Source organism: Equus quagga, chromosome 5, assembly GCF_021613505.1.
Source record: "Equus quagga isolate Etosha38 chromosome 5, UCLA_HA_Equagga_1.0, whole genome shotgun sequence".
NCBI classification, from domain to species: domain Eukaryota; kingdom Metazoa; phylum Chordata; class Mammalia; order Perissodactyla; family Equidae; genus Equus; species Equus quagga.
This window is the reverse complement of record NC_060271.1, coordinates 56,557,179-56,572,789: the sequence shown is the minus strand read 5'-3', so window position 1 is coordinate 56,572,789 and position 15,611 is coordinate 56,557,179. Positions and strand designations below refer to the sequence as shown.

The 15,611-nt window shown below is 44.6% G+C and overlaps 2 protein-coding genes across 5 annotated transcripts in view; one reads left to right on the top strand and one right to left on the bottom strand.

Moving 5' to 3' along the window:
• Nucleotides 1–3,442: 3,442 nt before the first annotated feature.
• RPL31 (ribosomal protein L31) lies at nucleotides 3,443–9,521 on the top strand. The gene is made up of 5 exons (XM_046660677.1): nucleotides 3,443–3,467; nucleotides 3,877–3,983; nucleotides 7,508–7,633; nucleotides 9,023–9,135; nucleotides 9,459–9,521. The coding sequence occupies exons 2-5, from the start codon at nucleotides 3,877–3,879 to the stop codon at nucleotides 9,488–9,490; spliced, it is 378 nt and encodes a 125-aa protein (XP_046516633.1). The 5' UTR covers nucleotides 3,443–3,467; the 3' UTR covers nucleotides 9,491–9,521.
• Nucleotides 9,522–10,336: 815 nt separating this feature from the next.
• TBC1D8 (TBC1 domain family member 8) overlaps nucleotides 10,337–15,611 on the bottom strand; it is a 112,573-nt gene continuing 107,298 nt past the window's right edge. For 3 of the 4 annotated variants that reach the window (XM_046660672.1, XM_046660673.1, XM_046660674.1), the window contains one exon: nucleotides 10,337–11,425. In XM_046660672.1, coding sequence (XP_046516628.1) covers nucleotides 10,964–11,425 — 462 coding nt within the window. In that variant the 3' untranslated portion in view covers nucleotides 10,337–10,963. The remainder of the gene's footprint in view (nucleotides 11,426–15,611) is intronic. The other variant, XM_046660675.1, reaches the window with a different exon arrangement.

The following is a 15,611-nucleotide window of genomic DNA, read 5'->3' as shown; positions in this document are numbered from 1 at the left end:
GGCTGAAGGTCCAGGGTTGTCGACTTGAGGGTTTGGCCTGGGGACGCGGAACTGGGTTACATAGTCTAAGTCAACTCACACATGAGCTGCGGGCATGAGTCCCCTCTTCTAGGTCAAAGTCCCCCGTCTTTCATCAGGCAGCTTTCTTTGCTCTTTCACGTAGATTTTTACTTCTGAGGCTGGGTGAAGATTTCTTTACCTTTTCTATGGCTAGATGTATCTAACTTACCATACCGCCATTATATGTTAAATTTAGTCTGTAGGCCTATTTGGAAACTCGTGTATGTCTCACTAACATTTCATTCTAATTAAGAGGGGTCAGCTAACGGTTTTATTCCCAGAGAGGAGGGGATAGTTACCATTTCTTTTAGGGAAGTTGGGCTAATTTATCAGCTAGGACTGCACTTGTGGACGCTCATTCATGGTCACGGCATGTGGGCACCAGGGCAAACGAGCTGCTGGACCCCTTCTTCCTTCCCTGTGCAGCCCCTGCTTCTCCCGGGAGTGTTTGGCTCCCTCACAAGTGTCACTTCACTCCTTCACTCCCTCAGATAGAAACTAGTCCATGTCTACACTTTATTAACAGACACAAGCTTGACAAAGAAACAAGATGCCCATATGTAGTAATACTTTCCCACTCATTAAAAACAATGACCATTAGGCATATCTACTATGTTGACTACTTTTTCAATTACAGCAACCCTTTTTTATATTTCATTTTAGCATGAAGTCATGAACTCGTAAGCTTTCATAAACTCAGCTCTTTAAATTAACCATTGTCATTTTATTTTTTGCTCAGATTCACACAACTTGTCAAGTGGGATCTCCCTTCACTGGCTCCTTTATCCTTTCAGCATTGCCTATCAGAAATCAGACTCTGGATTTCTTTCTGGAAACAACAGAATCAAAATCCATCCTGATTTTTTTTCTGCCTCAAGTCATGGAATCAACTCCAAAGAGACCTGATTCCTTTTAGTTAAAAAAAAAAGGATTAGAGATTAAAATCTGGGTGCCTGGGGTGAGAGGGTGAGAATGAGTTAGTGTTGGGCAGGAGTGCTGCTTCTGTGGCTGTTATTGGACCATTTCGTTGTGACAGAGCTGAAAACACATATTTCTTTTAAGGTCACAAAATCACATTGATTTCTTCTATATATTTTCTATAGAATTTCACTCTACCTTTCTAATGTGATTCCATCAACCACTAAGACTTTCTCCTAAATTGACATTTCATATAAAGTGAGTTATAAACTGTCGACTAATTTCAAAACACTTCCTGTGCTAGTCCTCTCCTCTCTGTCCCCACTATTTGCCCCCTAACCCAGAAGCCCCATTTCGGCCAGATCACAGCCTCCCAGTTGACCCCCAGGTTCCAGTCCACCCACATACTACTACTGGACACATCTTCCTCTAGCACCTTCTTCACCACCACACCCCTTTCCTATAAAAATCTTTCAGTGGCTCTTCTTGGTAAGTTCCATTGGAGCTTCCTAGAGCTTAGCCCAGCACAAGGCTGCAGAGGAGGATCCCCTGCAGTGCCTTAGCTTTGCTGCCCTCCCCCACAGACTGCTTAGGACTGGAATGCAGTCTCTCCACTTCTTCCTTGCTGTCCCCAAAGGGAAGCATTCAGATCTTGTTTCATTCTAAGGATTCTCTGGTAATCACTAAAAGTAAAAAGACGTGGGTGAGTAGCAGAGCTGCAAAACACTGGAGAGTTACAAAGCATGTGAAGTTCAGCTTAGTGGTTTTGGTCTCTGGGAGGCTGGCAGTGATTGGCCTGGCCCCTGGGGCTTGGCAGGGAAGAAGCTGGAAGAACCTGTAGGGCTGGACTGAAACATGCAAGGGCCCCAGGCAGGCTAATGATTTTCAATCCTTCAAACCAAACAGTTCTTGTTGTATGTCTTACTTGTTTGGGTTATATTATTAGAGTTCATCAAGAATAAGGAAGGCATGGATTTACGGATCCAAATGACTCTCTTAGAATCCCTAGACTGGTGACACTCGGTTCCTAAGCCTCTGGGAAGCTCTAGAATGATCCCTTCTGGGTACCTCCTCAGAGCTCCCTGTCATTTCTCACATCTTATCTGAGCCACCTTTCCAACCTGACTGTCTACTGCTTCCCCAGCTCCCCCGCCTTTTCTTCCCCTCCCTCAGTATGTCTTCTTCCAGCCTTTATGCCCCAAGGGACAGGACAGGCGGAGAGCAGCCCATCCCCATATTCACGTCCTACCCTGTAGTCATCTGCCTCCTCTCCCCTCCCCACTTGCTTAGCAAGTTGTGAAACCTGCTAAAATCACTAATAACCTCCTGTTGAAGCAAGCAGTGGGTACATCTCAGTTTTTGCCTTACTTCAACCCTGTAGCATTTAGAACCTGTTGATCACTATGCCCTTCTTTTGACTTATAAGACAATATTTTCAACTAAGTCTTTTCCTGCTGCTCTAATGACACTACTGATCTCCTGCAGCCTCTACCCCCCCCCCCCCCACCCCCCCGCCTCTTAAATGTAGTGTCTACACTGGTCTTCTCCCTAGAAGTCCTCTTGACTTTACTTCTTCATACCTATAAAATCAGTCTGCTACTTTCCAATCCCACTGCAACTGCCTTGGTTCACACCCTCCTCTTTTGTATATATTGTGTAAATACTTTCCTTCTACCGGTGTCCTTGCTACCATCTTGCCCCCTACTCCAATCTATTCTTCACAGTGTAACCAAATTAATCCTAAAACAAATCTGATCATGGCACAGCCTCCTGAAAGCCTTCCAACGACTCACTACCTATAACAATCTCTTGAGAAAGGCCCCACAGACGATCTCGTCTCTCAGCCTGGAGTCTGGAAAGCCTACTGCTTCAGACCTGTCCTGTGCTGCACACTCTACCACCCCTCTGCCTAGCTATCTCCTGCCCGTCCTTCCAGAACCAGCACAAGCCTCCCTGCTTTCTGCACCCTTGACCCAGCCATGCATCAGGCCGGGCACGACCCTCCGGTGGCCCCACCGTCCAGGACGGTAAAGACTCCCGATCGTGAGTGTGCCCTGCTGGACGTGAGCACCTCCAGGGCGGCAGCTGTGTCTTAGGCATCTCTGGGGCCGCCGTCGAATCAGTGAGTGAATGAGACAAGAAGACAAGAACGTCTTCTCTTCCCAGCTCTGCTCTCATCCAACCGTGGGCCTGGGTTTTGGTTTCCTCTGAAGACTTAGACTGGAGCGCGCCTCATTCGCGCAGAGCAGGAGGGAACTCGGCTGCGGGAAGCCGGGCGCAGAAAATGCACTAGTCCAGCCGCCGCCCAGGCAGGCCGCCGACACACGCTTTTCCCTCGGCGCGCGCCGCTTACGTCACAGCCTCGCCGTTCTCTCTGCCCAGCCACACCTCCCACCTGCCGCCAGGCGACCCGGAAGCTGTAGTTGCGACCCGGCTTTGCCTCTCCCACAATACCCCGCGCTCTTCCTTTCCAGCCTGGGCCCGGCAGGGTGAGTATGGGTGGTGGGTCTCGGCTTCGGGAATCTGGCTCCATCCTCGGCCGGGATTGTGCTGGCCGGGACAGCGGCCTCTCTCCTGAGCGGGCCCGGGGCTCCGCGTTGCAGGGAGACGGCAATCCGCGCTGTGTTTAAGGGTTCCCATAGCTCGGGAAGGAGAGTGGCCAGGCTTAGGGGAGCCGGGGCCGCAGGGGTTTCCGGGGCGGGGGCATTTCAGGAGCGCCGGTGTCTGGACCGCGGGTGGCCGGCTTGCTTTTGCACAGGCCTGGGCTTCAGGGGTCTGGCCGGACCCTCGGTACCCGGAAGCGCGCCGAGGGCGGCAGCGTGAGGCCGGGCCCTGTTGGGGGGACTTAGCCTGTGGTTGTCCCATTCTGCTCTGAGCCTGCTTGTCGCCTGCGTTTAGATGGCTCCCGCTAAGAAGGGTGGCGAGAAGAAGAAGGGCCGCTCTGCCATCAACGAGGTGGTGACCAGAGAATACACCATCAACATCCACAAGCGCATCCATGGCGTGTGAGTACCCTGCAGGCGGCCGATGCCGCGCGCGTCGGGGGCTCTCGGAGGCCTGCTCAGTCGATTAGAGGCCGGGTGGTGCAGAAGTCACGCATTTCTTCTTCAGAAGCTCCAGTCTATGCCATGGAGCCTGTTTCAGGTTTATAGAGTTTAAAGGGTGGTGCTCGGAGGTTAGTGACTGGAGACGTGAGGTTGCGTGATGCAGTTTCTGGGAGAGCCACTTTGGGAAAACTTGGTGATGAGAAAAGCATCCTCCTCAGCCTTTGTAAGTGAATCAAACCCTGGCGGCCTAAAGGGTGAAAGATTTGTATGCGACGGAAAGCAAACTTTAATGTTTCTAGACTCGGATAAAGCTGTACCGGCCCAGGTGGTGAGCACTTTACAGGGTTACTTTCGTTCTCTGACGCACAACTCTGTGTTGGTGTTGGTTGGTGATTAGTGTTGGTTGAGTCGTAATAACAAATGAAACTGCCAGAGAGACGAGAAAGATTGTATCAGTGGAGGGCAGTGCTTGTGGTGAGGACCCAGGAGTGTTGTGGGTTTGTGATGCACAAGAACGTCAGGAAGGGTTTTGTTTTTTTAAAAGATTTTATTTTTCCTTTTTCTCCCAAAGCCCCCCGGTACATAGTTGTGTATTTTTAGTTGTGGGTCCTTCCAACTGTGGGATGTGGGACGCCGCCTCAGCATGGCCCGATGAGCGGTGTCGTGTCAGCGCCCAGGATCCGAACCGGGAAACCCGGGCCTGCCAAGGGGAGCGCGCAAACTTAACCACTCAGCCGTGGGGCTGCCCCGCAGGAAGGGTTTTGAATGTTCTGCTGCTTGTTGTTTTCCTCTGCATTTGGTATTTAGTTCTTGAGTTTAGTGAGGTTTTCTCCGTTTTTGCACATGGTGCTTATTGCTGATAGTGGAGACCAGATCTCTTGAGTACTGTTATTTGGAGTACCTTTAATAGCACAATGTTACAGGGTAATATTCTGTGCAGGCACCAATCCATGGAACAGGATTTCTTGCACTTGACTGCGCAGTCATCTCTCAGGAGAACTAATCTTTGCCGGGGATTTAAATATGCTCCAGCATCCGCATCGGGCCTGGCATTTTTGCGCTATGTTCCCTGCCCAGTGTTGACATGTGTGAACTAAGGAGCATCATGCGCATTGTCTTATTTTGGGTCTCTGAGGTGGCTTCTGGGTCAGAACGCCAGTGCCTTTTTTGTGCGTTAATGCTGCTTGTGGGGAACCACATTCCTTTCCCACCCGTTTATTTGGTGCGTGCGCACATTCGTTTTGGGAGCATATCAAGTACTTGTTATTAGGTATTGTTCTTGGCTCTGCAAATAAGGGCAGAGAACCAAAAATCCTGCTTTACTAGTTTACTTATGGGGAGTTAGACAGCAAGTATTTAGATGTAAAATGGTGAGTGCTAAGTGGAACATAAGTCACTGGTTGAAAGGAGTGCTGTTTTAAAGGCCACACAGATGATGACATTTGAAAAGTGTGGGTGTGAGCCATTGCAGGTGGACGAGGTTTTCGGGCATTTTGTGCTTTGTTACAAAAGCCTCTAGCGAAGACTTACATGACACTGAATCCTTTCATTATTTTTCAGTCCTTACTTGATCAACAATTGAGAGTTCATTCTTATGTGAAAATGCTGTATTTGTACTACTTCCAAAGGGTCCAGTCGTGTGTTTTCTTCTTGCTTCTCTAGCTGCTCCTTCTACTTTGCTAGTTCCTCCTCACAAGCTTCCTCTTCATATTGAGGAGCCCCAGGACTCAGTCCCTCTTCTGTCTGTGCTTGGTAATAGCAGCTAGTCTTAGGACTGCAAATATCCAACTGCTGTCAACATGTCTACTTGCATGTTTAAATAGGCATCACAAACTTTGCAGGGCCCCAAACTGAACTTGTGGCATCCATCTCCACCCCCAACCTTCCTGTTTCTGGTCACCTTCCCTGTTGCAGTCGTGAGTGATGGCGCATGTCCTCTTGGCTCTGCCTTCCATGGTCTGACCGGTTGCACTGGTCCCACAAACGTTCTCTCCCCCTTGAATGGTTACAGTTAGCAGCTGTCGCTCCTGGTTCCCTCTCCCAGCCCCAAACATCACCTGGTCTATTCTCAAAGTCTTCATTGGCCTCCTGTCTTACTCAGATGAGAAGCCAGAGTTCTTGCTATCATCCCACATGAGCTGGCCACTTATTTTCTTAATCATACCAGGCATGTACCTGATTCAGGGTAGCTTTTTGCATTATTTTTACTTTTTTCTCTGTCTGAATGCTTTTCTGAGAGAGAACTAAATGACTGCCCTTGTCGTCTTCAGATCTTGACTCCAGTGTCTCTTTGGCCATCTTATTTAAACCTCCAATCCCCTTCCCTAATGCTCCCTCTTTTCCTTGGTTTATTTTTTTGTGTAGTACTCAATACCATCTGATGTACTCAATGTGTCATTTACATAAGCTACGTAAAGAACAGGGCATTATGCCTGTTAGATGCACTACTGTTATTTCTAGCGCCCTTTTTTCTAGATGGTTAAGTATTTAAGTGAATGAAATGAGCTTGCTTAATAGGGTTTTAGAAATAGCAAGGAGGCTGGTGAGGGCAGAGCAAAGGGAGCAGGGGAGATACGGTAAGAGAAGAGGCAGAGTGAGGTGGAGGGGGTGGGGAGACAGATCTTGTAAGCCATGTGAGGTCACTGAAGGGTTTAGAGCAGAGTTATGTCACCCTAGCACGCTCTGTGTGTTGCTTTGATCGGATTTCGGAGTTCACTTGATCTAACAAAAGTATGGAGCACCTACCATGTGCCAGGCACTGTGCATGGGGGTTACAGAGGTGCCATGGCCCCTTCTCCGAAGTTCACGGTCTTGGGGTGCTGCGACACCTGTTTGGTCTTTGCCCCACTTGGAATGGCCTTCACATATCCAAATGCTTGACCATTTCAGCAGTAGTAAAGTTTTCCTTGTTCATCATCTTTATTAACTGAAAGCATGAAATTCAAATGAATTTATGTACCCTCATCTGAACAATGGGAGTTGGAACACACATGAGTTAATGACAATGCCTGACTCATAATGAGAGCTCCAGAGAATTACTGTTATTCTCCTCATACTTCTGGAGAGATCTATACATTTCAGTTCCCTGTTCTTTAAGTGTAGACCAAGTTAATGAACCTTAAGTGTTGTATACTTGATGTTTAGGCATATTCTAACACCGTTCTTTTATTACATTCTCTTTGGCTGGTGGTTTTATTAGAGCCTGGGGGTGTTTTTGTTTCTTTTGTCAGGAAAGAGTTGACCAGTGTGTATATTAGCATCTCCTAAGGATCATACACAGAGCTCTTGTCCTACATCATTGAAAATGGATTATATATCTTCCTGTCCCAAGTATTATACTGGGCACAACACACTGGTGGAAAAAAGGATTGGTCCTGCCTTGTTCAGGGTTTGGTTTAGATTTGTTTTGTGAAAATAGGACTGGCTGTGTTATGTATTTCGTTTAATTTTGTTCTCATTTATTTACTCAATTTGAATCTCAGGGGCTTCAAGAAGCGTGCCCCTCGGGCACTCAAAGAGATCCGGAAATTTGCCATGAAGGAGATGGGCACTCCAGATGTGCGAATTGACACCAGGCTCAACAAAGCTGTCTGGGCCAAAGGAATAAGGTGCTAAATTTACCTATGTTATGCACTTTTACAATTACACCAGCTTAACCAACTCACTCTGCATAGTCTTTCTAAGTTCAGTAATCTAGCTAATGCACGTGAAAGTATTAAAAAAAAAAATGTGGCAGAGTCAAAGGAGGGGTAGCATCAGCAGGGAAGCCCTTTCAATGTGGTATGTGAACTGAGACCCAAATGATAAAGGAGCCAGCAGTGTGAGGGTTGGGTAAGAGCGTTGCACAGAGAGAACAAACTTGCTGTGATCTGGGGACAGGGGTTATGAAGATGGAGTAGAGTAAGTGAGGACAGTGAATGAGGATGGAGAGCTAGGCAGGGGACGCATTATGTGGAATCTGGTCACGGTGAACTTTGGACTTAGCTCAGACATAATGAGAGACACTGGAGCAGTGGTTTCCAGCCAGAAGCAATTTTACCCACCTTTCCTAGGGGGCATTTTAGATTGTCATTACTGGGGGTCACTACAGGCCAAGGATGCTGCTAAGCATCCTACAATACACAAGGCAGCCCACCATAGCAAAGAATCATCCAGCCCAAATGTCAGTAGTGCCAAGGATGAGAACCCTTTTGTAGTTTATAAGCAGGAGGATAGTTTTTTCTGTGGAGGATGATGTAAGGTGCCAGAGTGGAAGTGGGACCAGCTACGCGGGGTGGTACTGGCATGAACTAGGTGATTGTATGAGGCTGCCTGTGTCTGGGTGGTATTTCAGTGTTGGGGTTAGAGGGGATGACAAAGAGAGACTTGAGATTCAGCCCTGCAGTGAGCCAGCATTTAGGGTTCTGGTAGAGATGTGTGTAATAAAGGAGCTGCTGACGAGCTCCCTTGAGATGGTAAGGGAGGAGTGGTGTCACGTGAGCCAAGAGAAGTCCTAAGTTTCAGGGTGCCTCAAGTCCTGAGGTAGATAAAAGGAGGACATGCCATCATCTATAAAGCTGCTGAGAGGTTGGATGGGATAGGATCAGAGTGTTATCTGCATAGGTAGAGAAACAGAACATTTAATAGTCTTATATTTTCAATATAGCCTGCAGAGTTTTCAGTGTTTCTCCAGATTTAAATTTAACAGACAAATCTCATAACCAAGATTTGTATGTTGCTAGCGTGTTTGGGCCCACATTTCTGCATGGGATTGAATGCATAGGTTGAAGGTTGGTGGTGGCTGCCTGCTAAGACAGGTATGCATCGTGAGACAACAGCATTTAATGCCTGCTTGTAGGTGTTTATTTTCTAGGGAACTGATAAACACATCTAGTGCTAGCTGGCTGGTCCAATTAGAGCAAAGGACAGAGCACTAGAAGCATGTTAAGAAGTGAGGACAGGATGTATGAGAAGAGCAGGTGGCATCGGCTTGAGCAGCACATTTATATTTTTATCAGGAATGTCCCATACCGTATCCGTGTGCGGTTGTCCAGAAAACGTAATGAGGATGAAGATTCACCAAACAAACTCTATACGTTGGTTACCTACGTACCTGTCACCACTTTCAAAAGTAAGTTTTACTCCGTCCCACAAAGCTGTTTAGATTAGAGAAACCACCTTAGCCCTGTTATAGCCTGAATTTGTGTTCAACAAATACTTAGTGTGCACCTGTATGCCTGGCATTTGTCCAGTAGGAATGTAAGGAACAGGTATAATCAGACCTTGTTTAATTGTCAAGGTGTGGAAGAATGCAAAAGGACACAAAACAAGTCTGTATCTGGGTTGTAAAAAGGTCACATGGAATCCTACTGCTTGCCTAAACCCTTCAAGAAAAGGTTTTGGAGTATGAAGTGTGTGGGGCTGGAGGCTGACTGGCTGTCACTTCTTTTACAGATCTACAGACAGTCAACGTGGATGAGAACTAATGCTGATTGTCAAATAAAGTTATAAAACGGCCTCCATGTTTCGGTTTTCCTTCGCTGGTTGCACACTTGTATGTTATAAAGCAGTTTCCAATTATCAGATCATTTGGAGATCATTTGGAGACCTTTTCCTAAATACTGATTCCTGTGCGCTCTTATCCCCAGCCCCCGGAGTTTCTGAATATTTGGACAGGACCTAAGCAGGGTTTTTAGGGTGATTTTTTTTTTTTTTAAGTAAGCCTGGCTTGAGAACTCCTCTTTAGGGAGGTGGGACGTTGGAGGTATGATGTTGATGTGCTTTAACAAACTAAAATGATGCGATCGATATGCGTGTGAGGGTTAAGGAAATGTGTTTGGCAGCATGTCTTTAAGCTCCTGCTGGCATCTGTATTGACTATACTTGTGAAAAGGTACAGAATAGTCTTGTAAAATTATTGATTTTTTGATAGGGTGACCAGATTATGCTTAACACTTCATAATTTAGCTCATTTATTTGTAATGGCTCCAGGAGGTATTTCTAGTCCAGATTTACATGGAGCTAAAGTTCAAAAACAAAGTTTCTTAAAGTTACAGTCACAAAAATATGTTAAATTCGGCCTGAAAACAAGGTGTCACAGGGATTCTATTTCATCAGTGTTTAAGCTTCTGATCCTTGTTAAATGCTGCCATAAAGAGATTCCCTTTCTGAAGCCCTGCTGGTGATGGTGCACAGCCACAGCGGGCGTGTGGGCCACCTACAGCGTATTGCACTGTTGACGGGGGACGTGGAGACATCTCCAGCTTAGCCAGTCACTGGCACCGTCCAGACGTTAGACACTGAAATAAGGATAAGGTATAAACAAGGACCAAGTCAATACAAAAATTTCTTATTAAAAAACTTGGAGGCCAACATTGAAAGCATGGTTTGTACACAACATTTTTGGAAGGACACAGAGTGAATACAACCAAATATATTAAAACGGTTTCAATTACCAGCATTGAAACAAAATTAGTGCAAAAAAAGCCAAATACAATTGCACAGACAGTGGCTCTTAGATCTTGAAAGGGAACTTGATTCTTGACCTCTCCCATTATCCAAGTGAAAAATGAGAGCTTGGGCTTAGCTTGTCTCTGGGTTAGTATGACACATTGGACTCTTGTGTTCTGAGAACAGAATCAGACCAGCATCACAGCATAAGTGTCCATTTCAGCTAATCATAGACGTGAAATTGCAAGTCACAGCATCGAGGGAATTGACATATGGATACCCTGTGGCACTGACTATCCACCTGCTAATTCTCTGGAATAAATAGAAATGCTTGAGGGTTGCATCCATTCCCCTAGCCACAGTGACCGTCAGCTGGCTTATCCAGATACCCAGTTTCTGAAGTATACTCAACGAATCAGACTGGAATCTGGTGTTATAGGCTGACAGCTCACAAAACTGGCCCCTGCTTTGGTATGGCAGACTCGTCTCCACAGCAAGCCGCTGTCTTGCTACAGGCTGCTCAGCTTGAGTTCAGGCTGAGATTGGCGGTTCATTTCCAAGGTTTTGAGACTATATTGATTGATCTTGGCATTTTCAAGTTTGGATTTAATGTCCAGTGGTTTTTCAAAAAAGTTTACTAATGACTGTTCAGTCAGAAGTGATGCTAAGATATGTTCAAGGGAGATAGTCCAGTCCCCTTCTGCCCCCTCAGGAAGTCCCTGGGAGTCCTGGGGAATCTTCCCAGTGTTGGTGTCAGCAAAAACGGAGTCCTGCTCAGGGGAAGGAGCTGAAGCCTGCAGCTCCTCCCCGCATTCCTGGGAGCCACTTCCTGAGCTGCCGCTTCTCTGCCCCACTTCCCCGATCTGCAGCAGCAGAGTGGTTACTGTAGCGATGGCTTGATACAGATCATTTTCTTCTGGATCTTCATGGAACATACTGTACAAAGTTTTACAGAACTGGATAAATTCTCTCTGGAATAAAAAAAAAAAAAAGTCTATATAGCAGCATAACCAGGATGGAAGTCTAACGTATTTTTAAAAATTATAGTAGTCCCCCTTATCCACAGTTCATTTTCTGTGGTTTCAGTACTCGGTCAACCACAGTCCAAAAATATTAAATGGAAAATTCCAGGGGCCAGCCCCATGGCCGAGTGGTTAAGTTTGCACACTCCGCTAAGGCGGCCCAGGGTTTCCCTGGTTCGGATCCTGGGCACAGACATGGCACCACTCATCAGGCCATGCTGAGGCAGCGTCCCACGTGCCAAAACTAGAAGGACCCACAATTAAAATATACAACTATGTACTGGGGGGATTTGGGGAGAAGCAGAAAAAAAAAAAAGATTGGCAATAGTTGTTTGCTCAGGTGCCAATCTTTAAAAACAAAAGAAAAGAAAATTCCAGAGATAATTCCTAAGTTTTAAATTGCACACCATTCTGAGTGGCATGATGAAATCTCAAGCTGTCCTGCTCCATCCTGCCTCGAAGTTGAATCATCCCTTAGTCCAGCATATCTACGCTGTATACACTACCCAACCGCTAGTCACTTAGTAGCCCTCTCGGTTATCAGCTTGACTGTAGGCATATCACAGTGCTTGTGTTCAAGTAACTCTTATTTTACTTAATGGCCCCAAAGCACAAGAGTGATGCTGGCAATTCGGATATGCCAAAGAGAAGCCATAAGTGCTGCCTTTAAGTGAAAACGTGAAAGTTCTCAACTTAAGAAAAAATGCTGAGGTTGCTAAGATCTGCAGTAACTTACTACAGTATGTTATTCTTCTATTTTATTATTAGTTGTTAATCTCTTAGTGTGCCTAATTTATACATTAAACTTTATCATAGGTATGTATGTATAGGAAAAGACATAGTATGTATCGTCATGTGTCACTTAACCACAGGCATATGTTCTGAGAAATGCATCGTTAGACAGTTTCATCGTCGTGCACACATCACAGGGTGGACTTAGAAAACCTAGATGGTATGGCCTACTACACACCTAGGCTATATGGTACTAATTTTTGGGACCGTCGTCATATACCTGGTCCATTATTGACGGAAACATCACTACGCAGCACATGACCGTACAGAGTTCAGTACTATGCATGGTTTCAGGCATCCACTGGGGGTCTTGGAGCATCCTCTGCGGATGAGGGGGATGACTGTGCTTAGTTGTTTGAGAAAGCCACATGGTACTTTCTGAAGCAGAATATTAAAAAAGGTAGTCTGCTCTTCCACTCTGAAAACACTATTAACAGTCTCCAGGGAATTTCAGCAAACGCTTGGAAGTGTGCTGTTTGTCTATACAGCAACTGTTAAGAAATGTGTACATCCCAATACCATTCACAATCACAACAAAAAGAATAAAATACCTTGGGGTAAATTTAACTAAGGAAGTGAAGGACCTATATAATGAAAATTACAAGGCCTTTCTGAGAGAATTGGATGACGACATAAGGAGATGGAAAGACATTCCATGTACATGGATTGGAAGAATAAACATAGTTAAAATGTCCGTTCTACCTAAAGCAATCTACAGATTCAACGCCATCCCAATCAGAATCCCAATGACATTCTTTACAGAATTAGAACAAAGAATCCTAAAATTCATATGGGGCAACAAAAGACCCCGAATTTCTAAAGCAATCCTGAGAAAAAAGAACAAAATGGGAGGCATCACAATCCCTGACTTCAAAACATACTACAAAGCTACAGTAATCAAAACAGCATCATACTGGTACAAAAACAGGTGCACAGATCAATGGAACAGAATTGAAAGCCCAGAAATAAAACCACACATCTATGGACAGCTTATCTTTGACAAAGGAGCTGAGGGCATACAATGGAGAAAAGAAAGTCTTTTCAACAAATGGTGCTGGGAAAACTGGAAAGCCACATGTAAAAGAATGAAAATTGACCATTCTTTTTCACCATTCACCAGAATAGACTCAAAATGGATCAAAGACCTAAAGGTGAGACCTGAAACCATAAGGCTTCTGGAAGAAAACGTAGGCAGTACACTCTTTGACATCAGTATTAAAAGGATCTTTTCGGACACCATGCCTTCTCAGAGAAGGAAAACAACAGAAAGAATAAACAAATGGGACTTCATCAGACTAAAGAGCTTCTTCAAGGCAAATGAAAACAGGATTGAAACAAAAAAAACAACCCACTAACTGGGAAAAAATATTTGCAAGTCATATATCTGACAAAGGCTTAATATCCATAATATACAAAGAACTCTCGCAACTCAACAACAAAACATCAAACAACCCAATCAAAAAATGGGCTGGAGACATGAACAGACATTTCTCCAAAGAAGATATACTGATGGCCAACAGGCACATGAAAAGATGCTCATCATCGCTGATCATCAGGGAAATGCAAATCAAAACTACACTAAGATATCACCTTACACCCATTAGAATGACAAAAATATCTAAAACTAATAGTAACAAATGTTGGAGAGGTTGCGGAGAAAAAGGAACCCTCATACACTGCTGGTGGGAATGCAAACTGGTGCAGCCACTATGGAAAACAGTATGGAGATTCCTCAAAAAATTAAAAATAGAACTACCATACGATCCAGCCATCCCACTACTGGGTATTTATCCAAAGAGCTTGAAGTCAGCAATCCCAAAAGTCCTGTGCACCCCAACGTTTATTGCAGCATTATTTACAATAACCAAGACATGGAAGCAACCTAAGTGCCCAGCAACAGACGAATGGATAAAGAAGATGTGGTACATATATACAATGGAATACTACTCAGCTGTAAAACAGAACAAAATCATTCCATTTGCAATAACATCGATGGACCTTGAGGGAATTATGTTAAGTGAAATAAGCCAGTGAGAGAAGGATAATCTGTGTATGACTCCACTCATATGAGGAATTTAAAATTATGGACTAAGAACAGTTTAGTGGATACCAGGGGAAAGGTGGGGTGGGGGGTGGGCACAAAGGGTGAAGTGGTGCACCTACAACATGACTGACAAACGTTAATGTACAACTGAAATTTCACAAGATTGTAACCTATCATTAACTCAATTAAAAAAAAAAACCTTCAAATTTAATTCTAGATAGAATCTTTACATTTTCTCCCCATCTTTGTAAATCTTATTGGCTTTAATATCATGAATAACTTTGCTCTAACTACATTAAAAAACAGAGAAATGAAAATAGAAAAAAAAAGAAAAATGTGTACATCCTAGAGGTTGTGCACACCCTTTAACCCAGCAAGTTGACTTGTAGAAATGGATACAAAAACTATGCACAGAGATTTGTCTATAAGGATATTTAAGCTGGGATTTCTAATAGAAAAAATTTGGGAACAGCTTAAATATTGTGACCAAATAAAATTGTTCACCTGGTGGGAATACCATATGGCAACCAAAGGCTGTAAAATGAAGTAGAACTGTGATGCTTGCTGCCTTCTCAAACTGCAGACACGCTCCCGCCCAGATTGAGAATCTGCACGTCACATGATGAGACATGCTTCAAGTGGGATTTAGCTACAAAATTACTCTAGGAATAGGAAATTAATAATTGTTTAATTATTTGGAGGAAAAAAACCATGACTATTCTGAAGTAAATGAAACCAAGATATTAACACATCCCATTTTTGTTTACAGTAAAGAAAAAAAAGTTGATGTTATGTATATCAGAATGTTACTACTGACAGCTCTGGGCGAGGAGATTTAACTGATTTTCCAGGCAAGGAGCAGAATGAGCATTTGACGGCAACTCTGCAACAGAGTAGAGCAGCACTTCTCACATACGCCAGGAACTGCGAATCCCACAAGACGCATGGCAGTCAAAACACGGCTGGGAAACACTGCATGCTCAGTTCCACTCTGGGAGGCTCACCGTACACACACCACCGAAAAGATTTAAGTGCTATAATAAAGGAATGTTTGCAACTTTAAGCCTGCATTTCCCAAACACTGGGAAGAATCGTTTTCAAATAGAAAATTTAAAAACTAACCTACCACCATCAAATGGCACTTGAGTGTAGCAAAGAACCCTTTATTGACAAATACTTGGAGGTTTTGGAGACTCATATGAGCACTGTATATTATGCAGCCAATTATTTTCAAGAAACCGGAAAGTACACTAATATTTTTTAAGAGAAGAATGTTGCATCCACAGTGCTCCCAAATGC

Bases quoted from the DNA above. Each gene is read 5' to 3' on its own strand.
- RPL31 (XM_046660677.1), top strand. From the start codon at position 3,877: ATGGCTCCCGCTAAGAAGGGTGGCGAGAAGAAGAAGGGCCGCTCTGCC. The intron at 3,984-7,507 runs GTGAGTACCCTG...TTTGAATCTCAG, and splicing joins CACAAGCGCATCCATGGCGT to GGGCTTCAAGAAGCGTGCCC. The intron at 9,136-9,458 runs GTAAGTTTTACT...CTTCTTTTACAG, and splicing joins ACCTGTCACCACTTTCAAAA to ATCTACAGACAGTCAACGTG.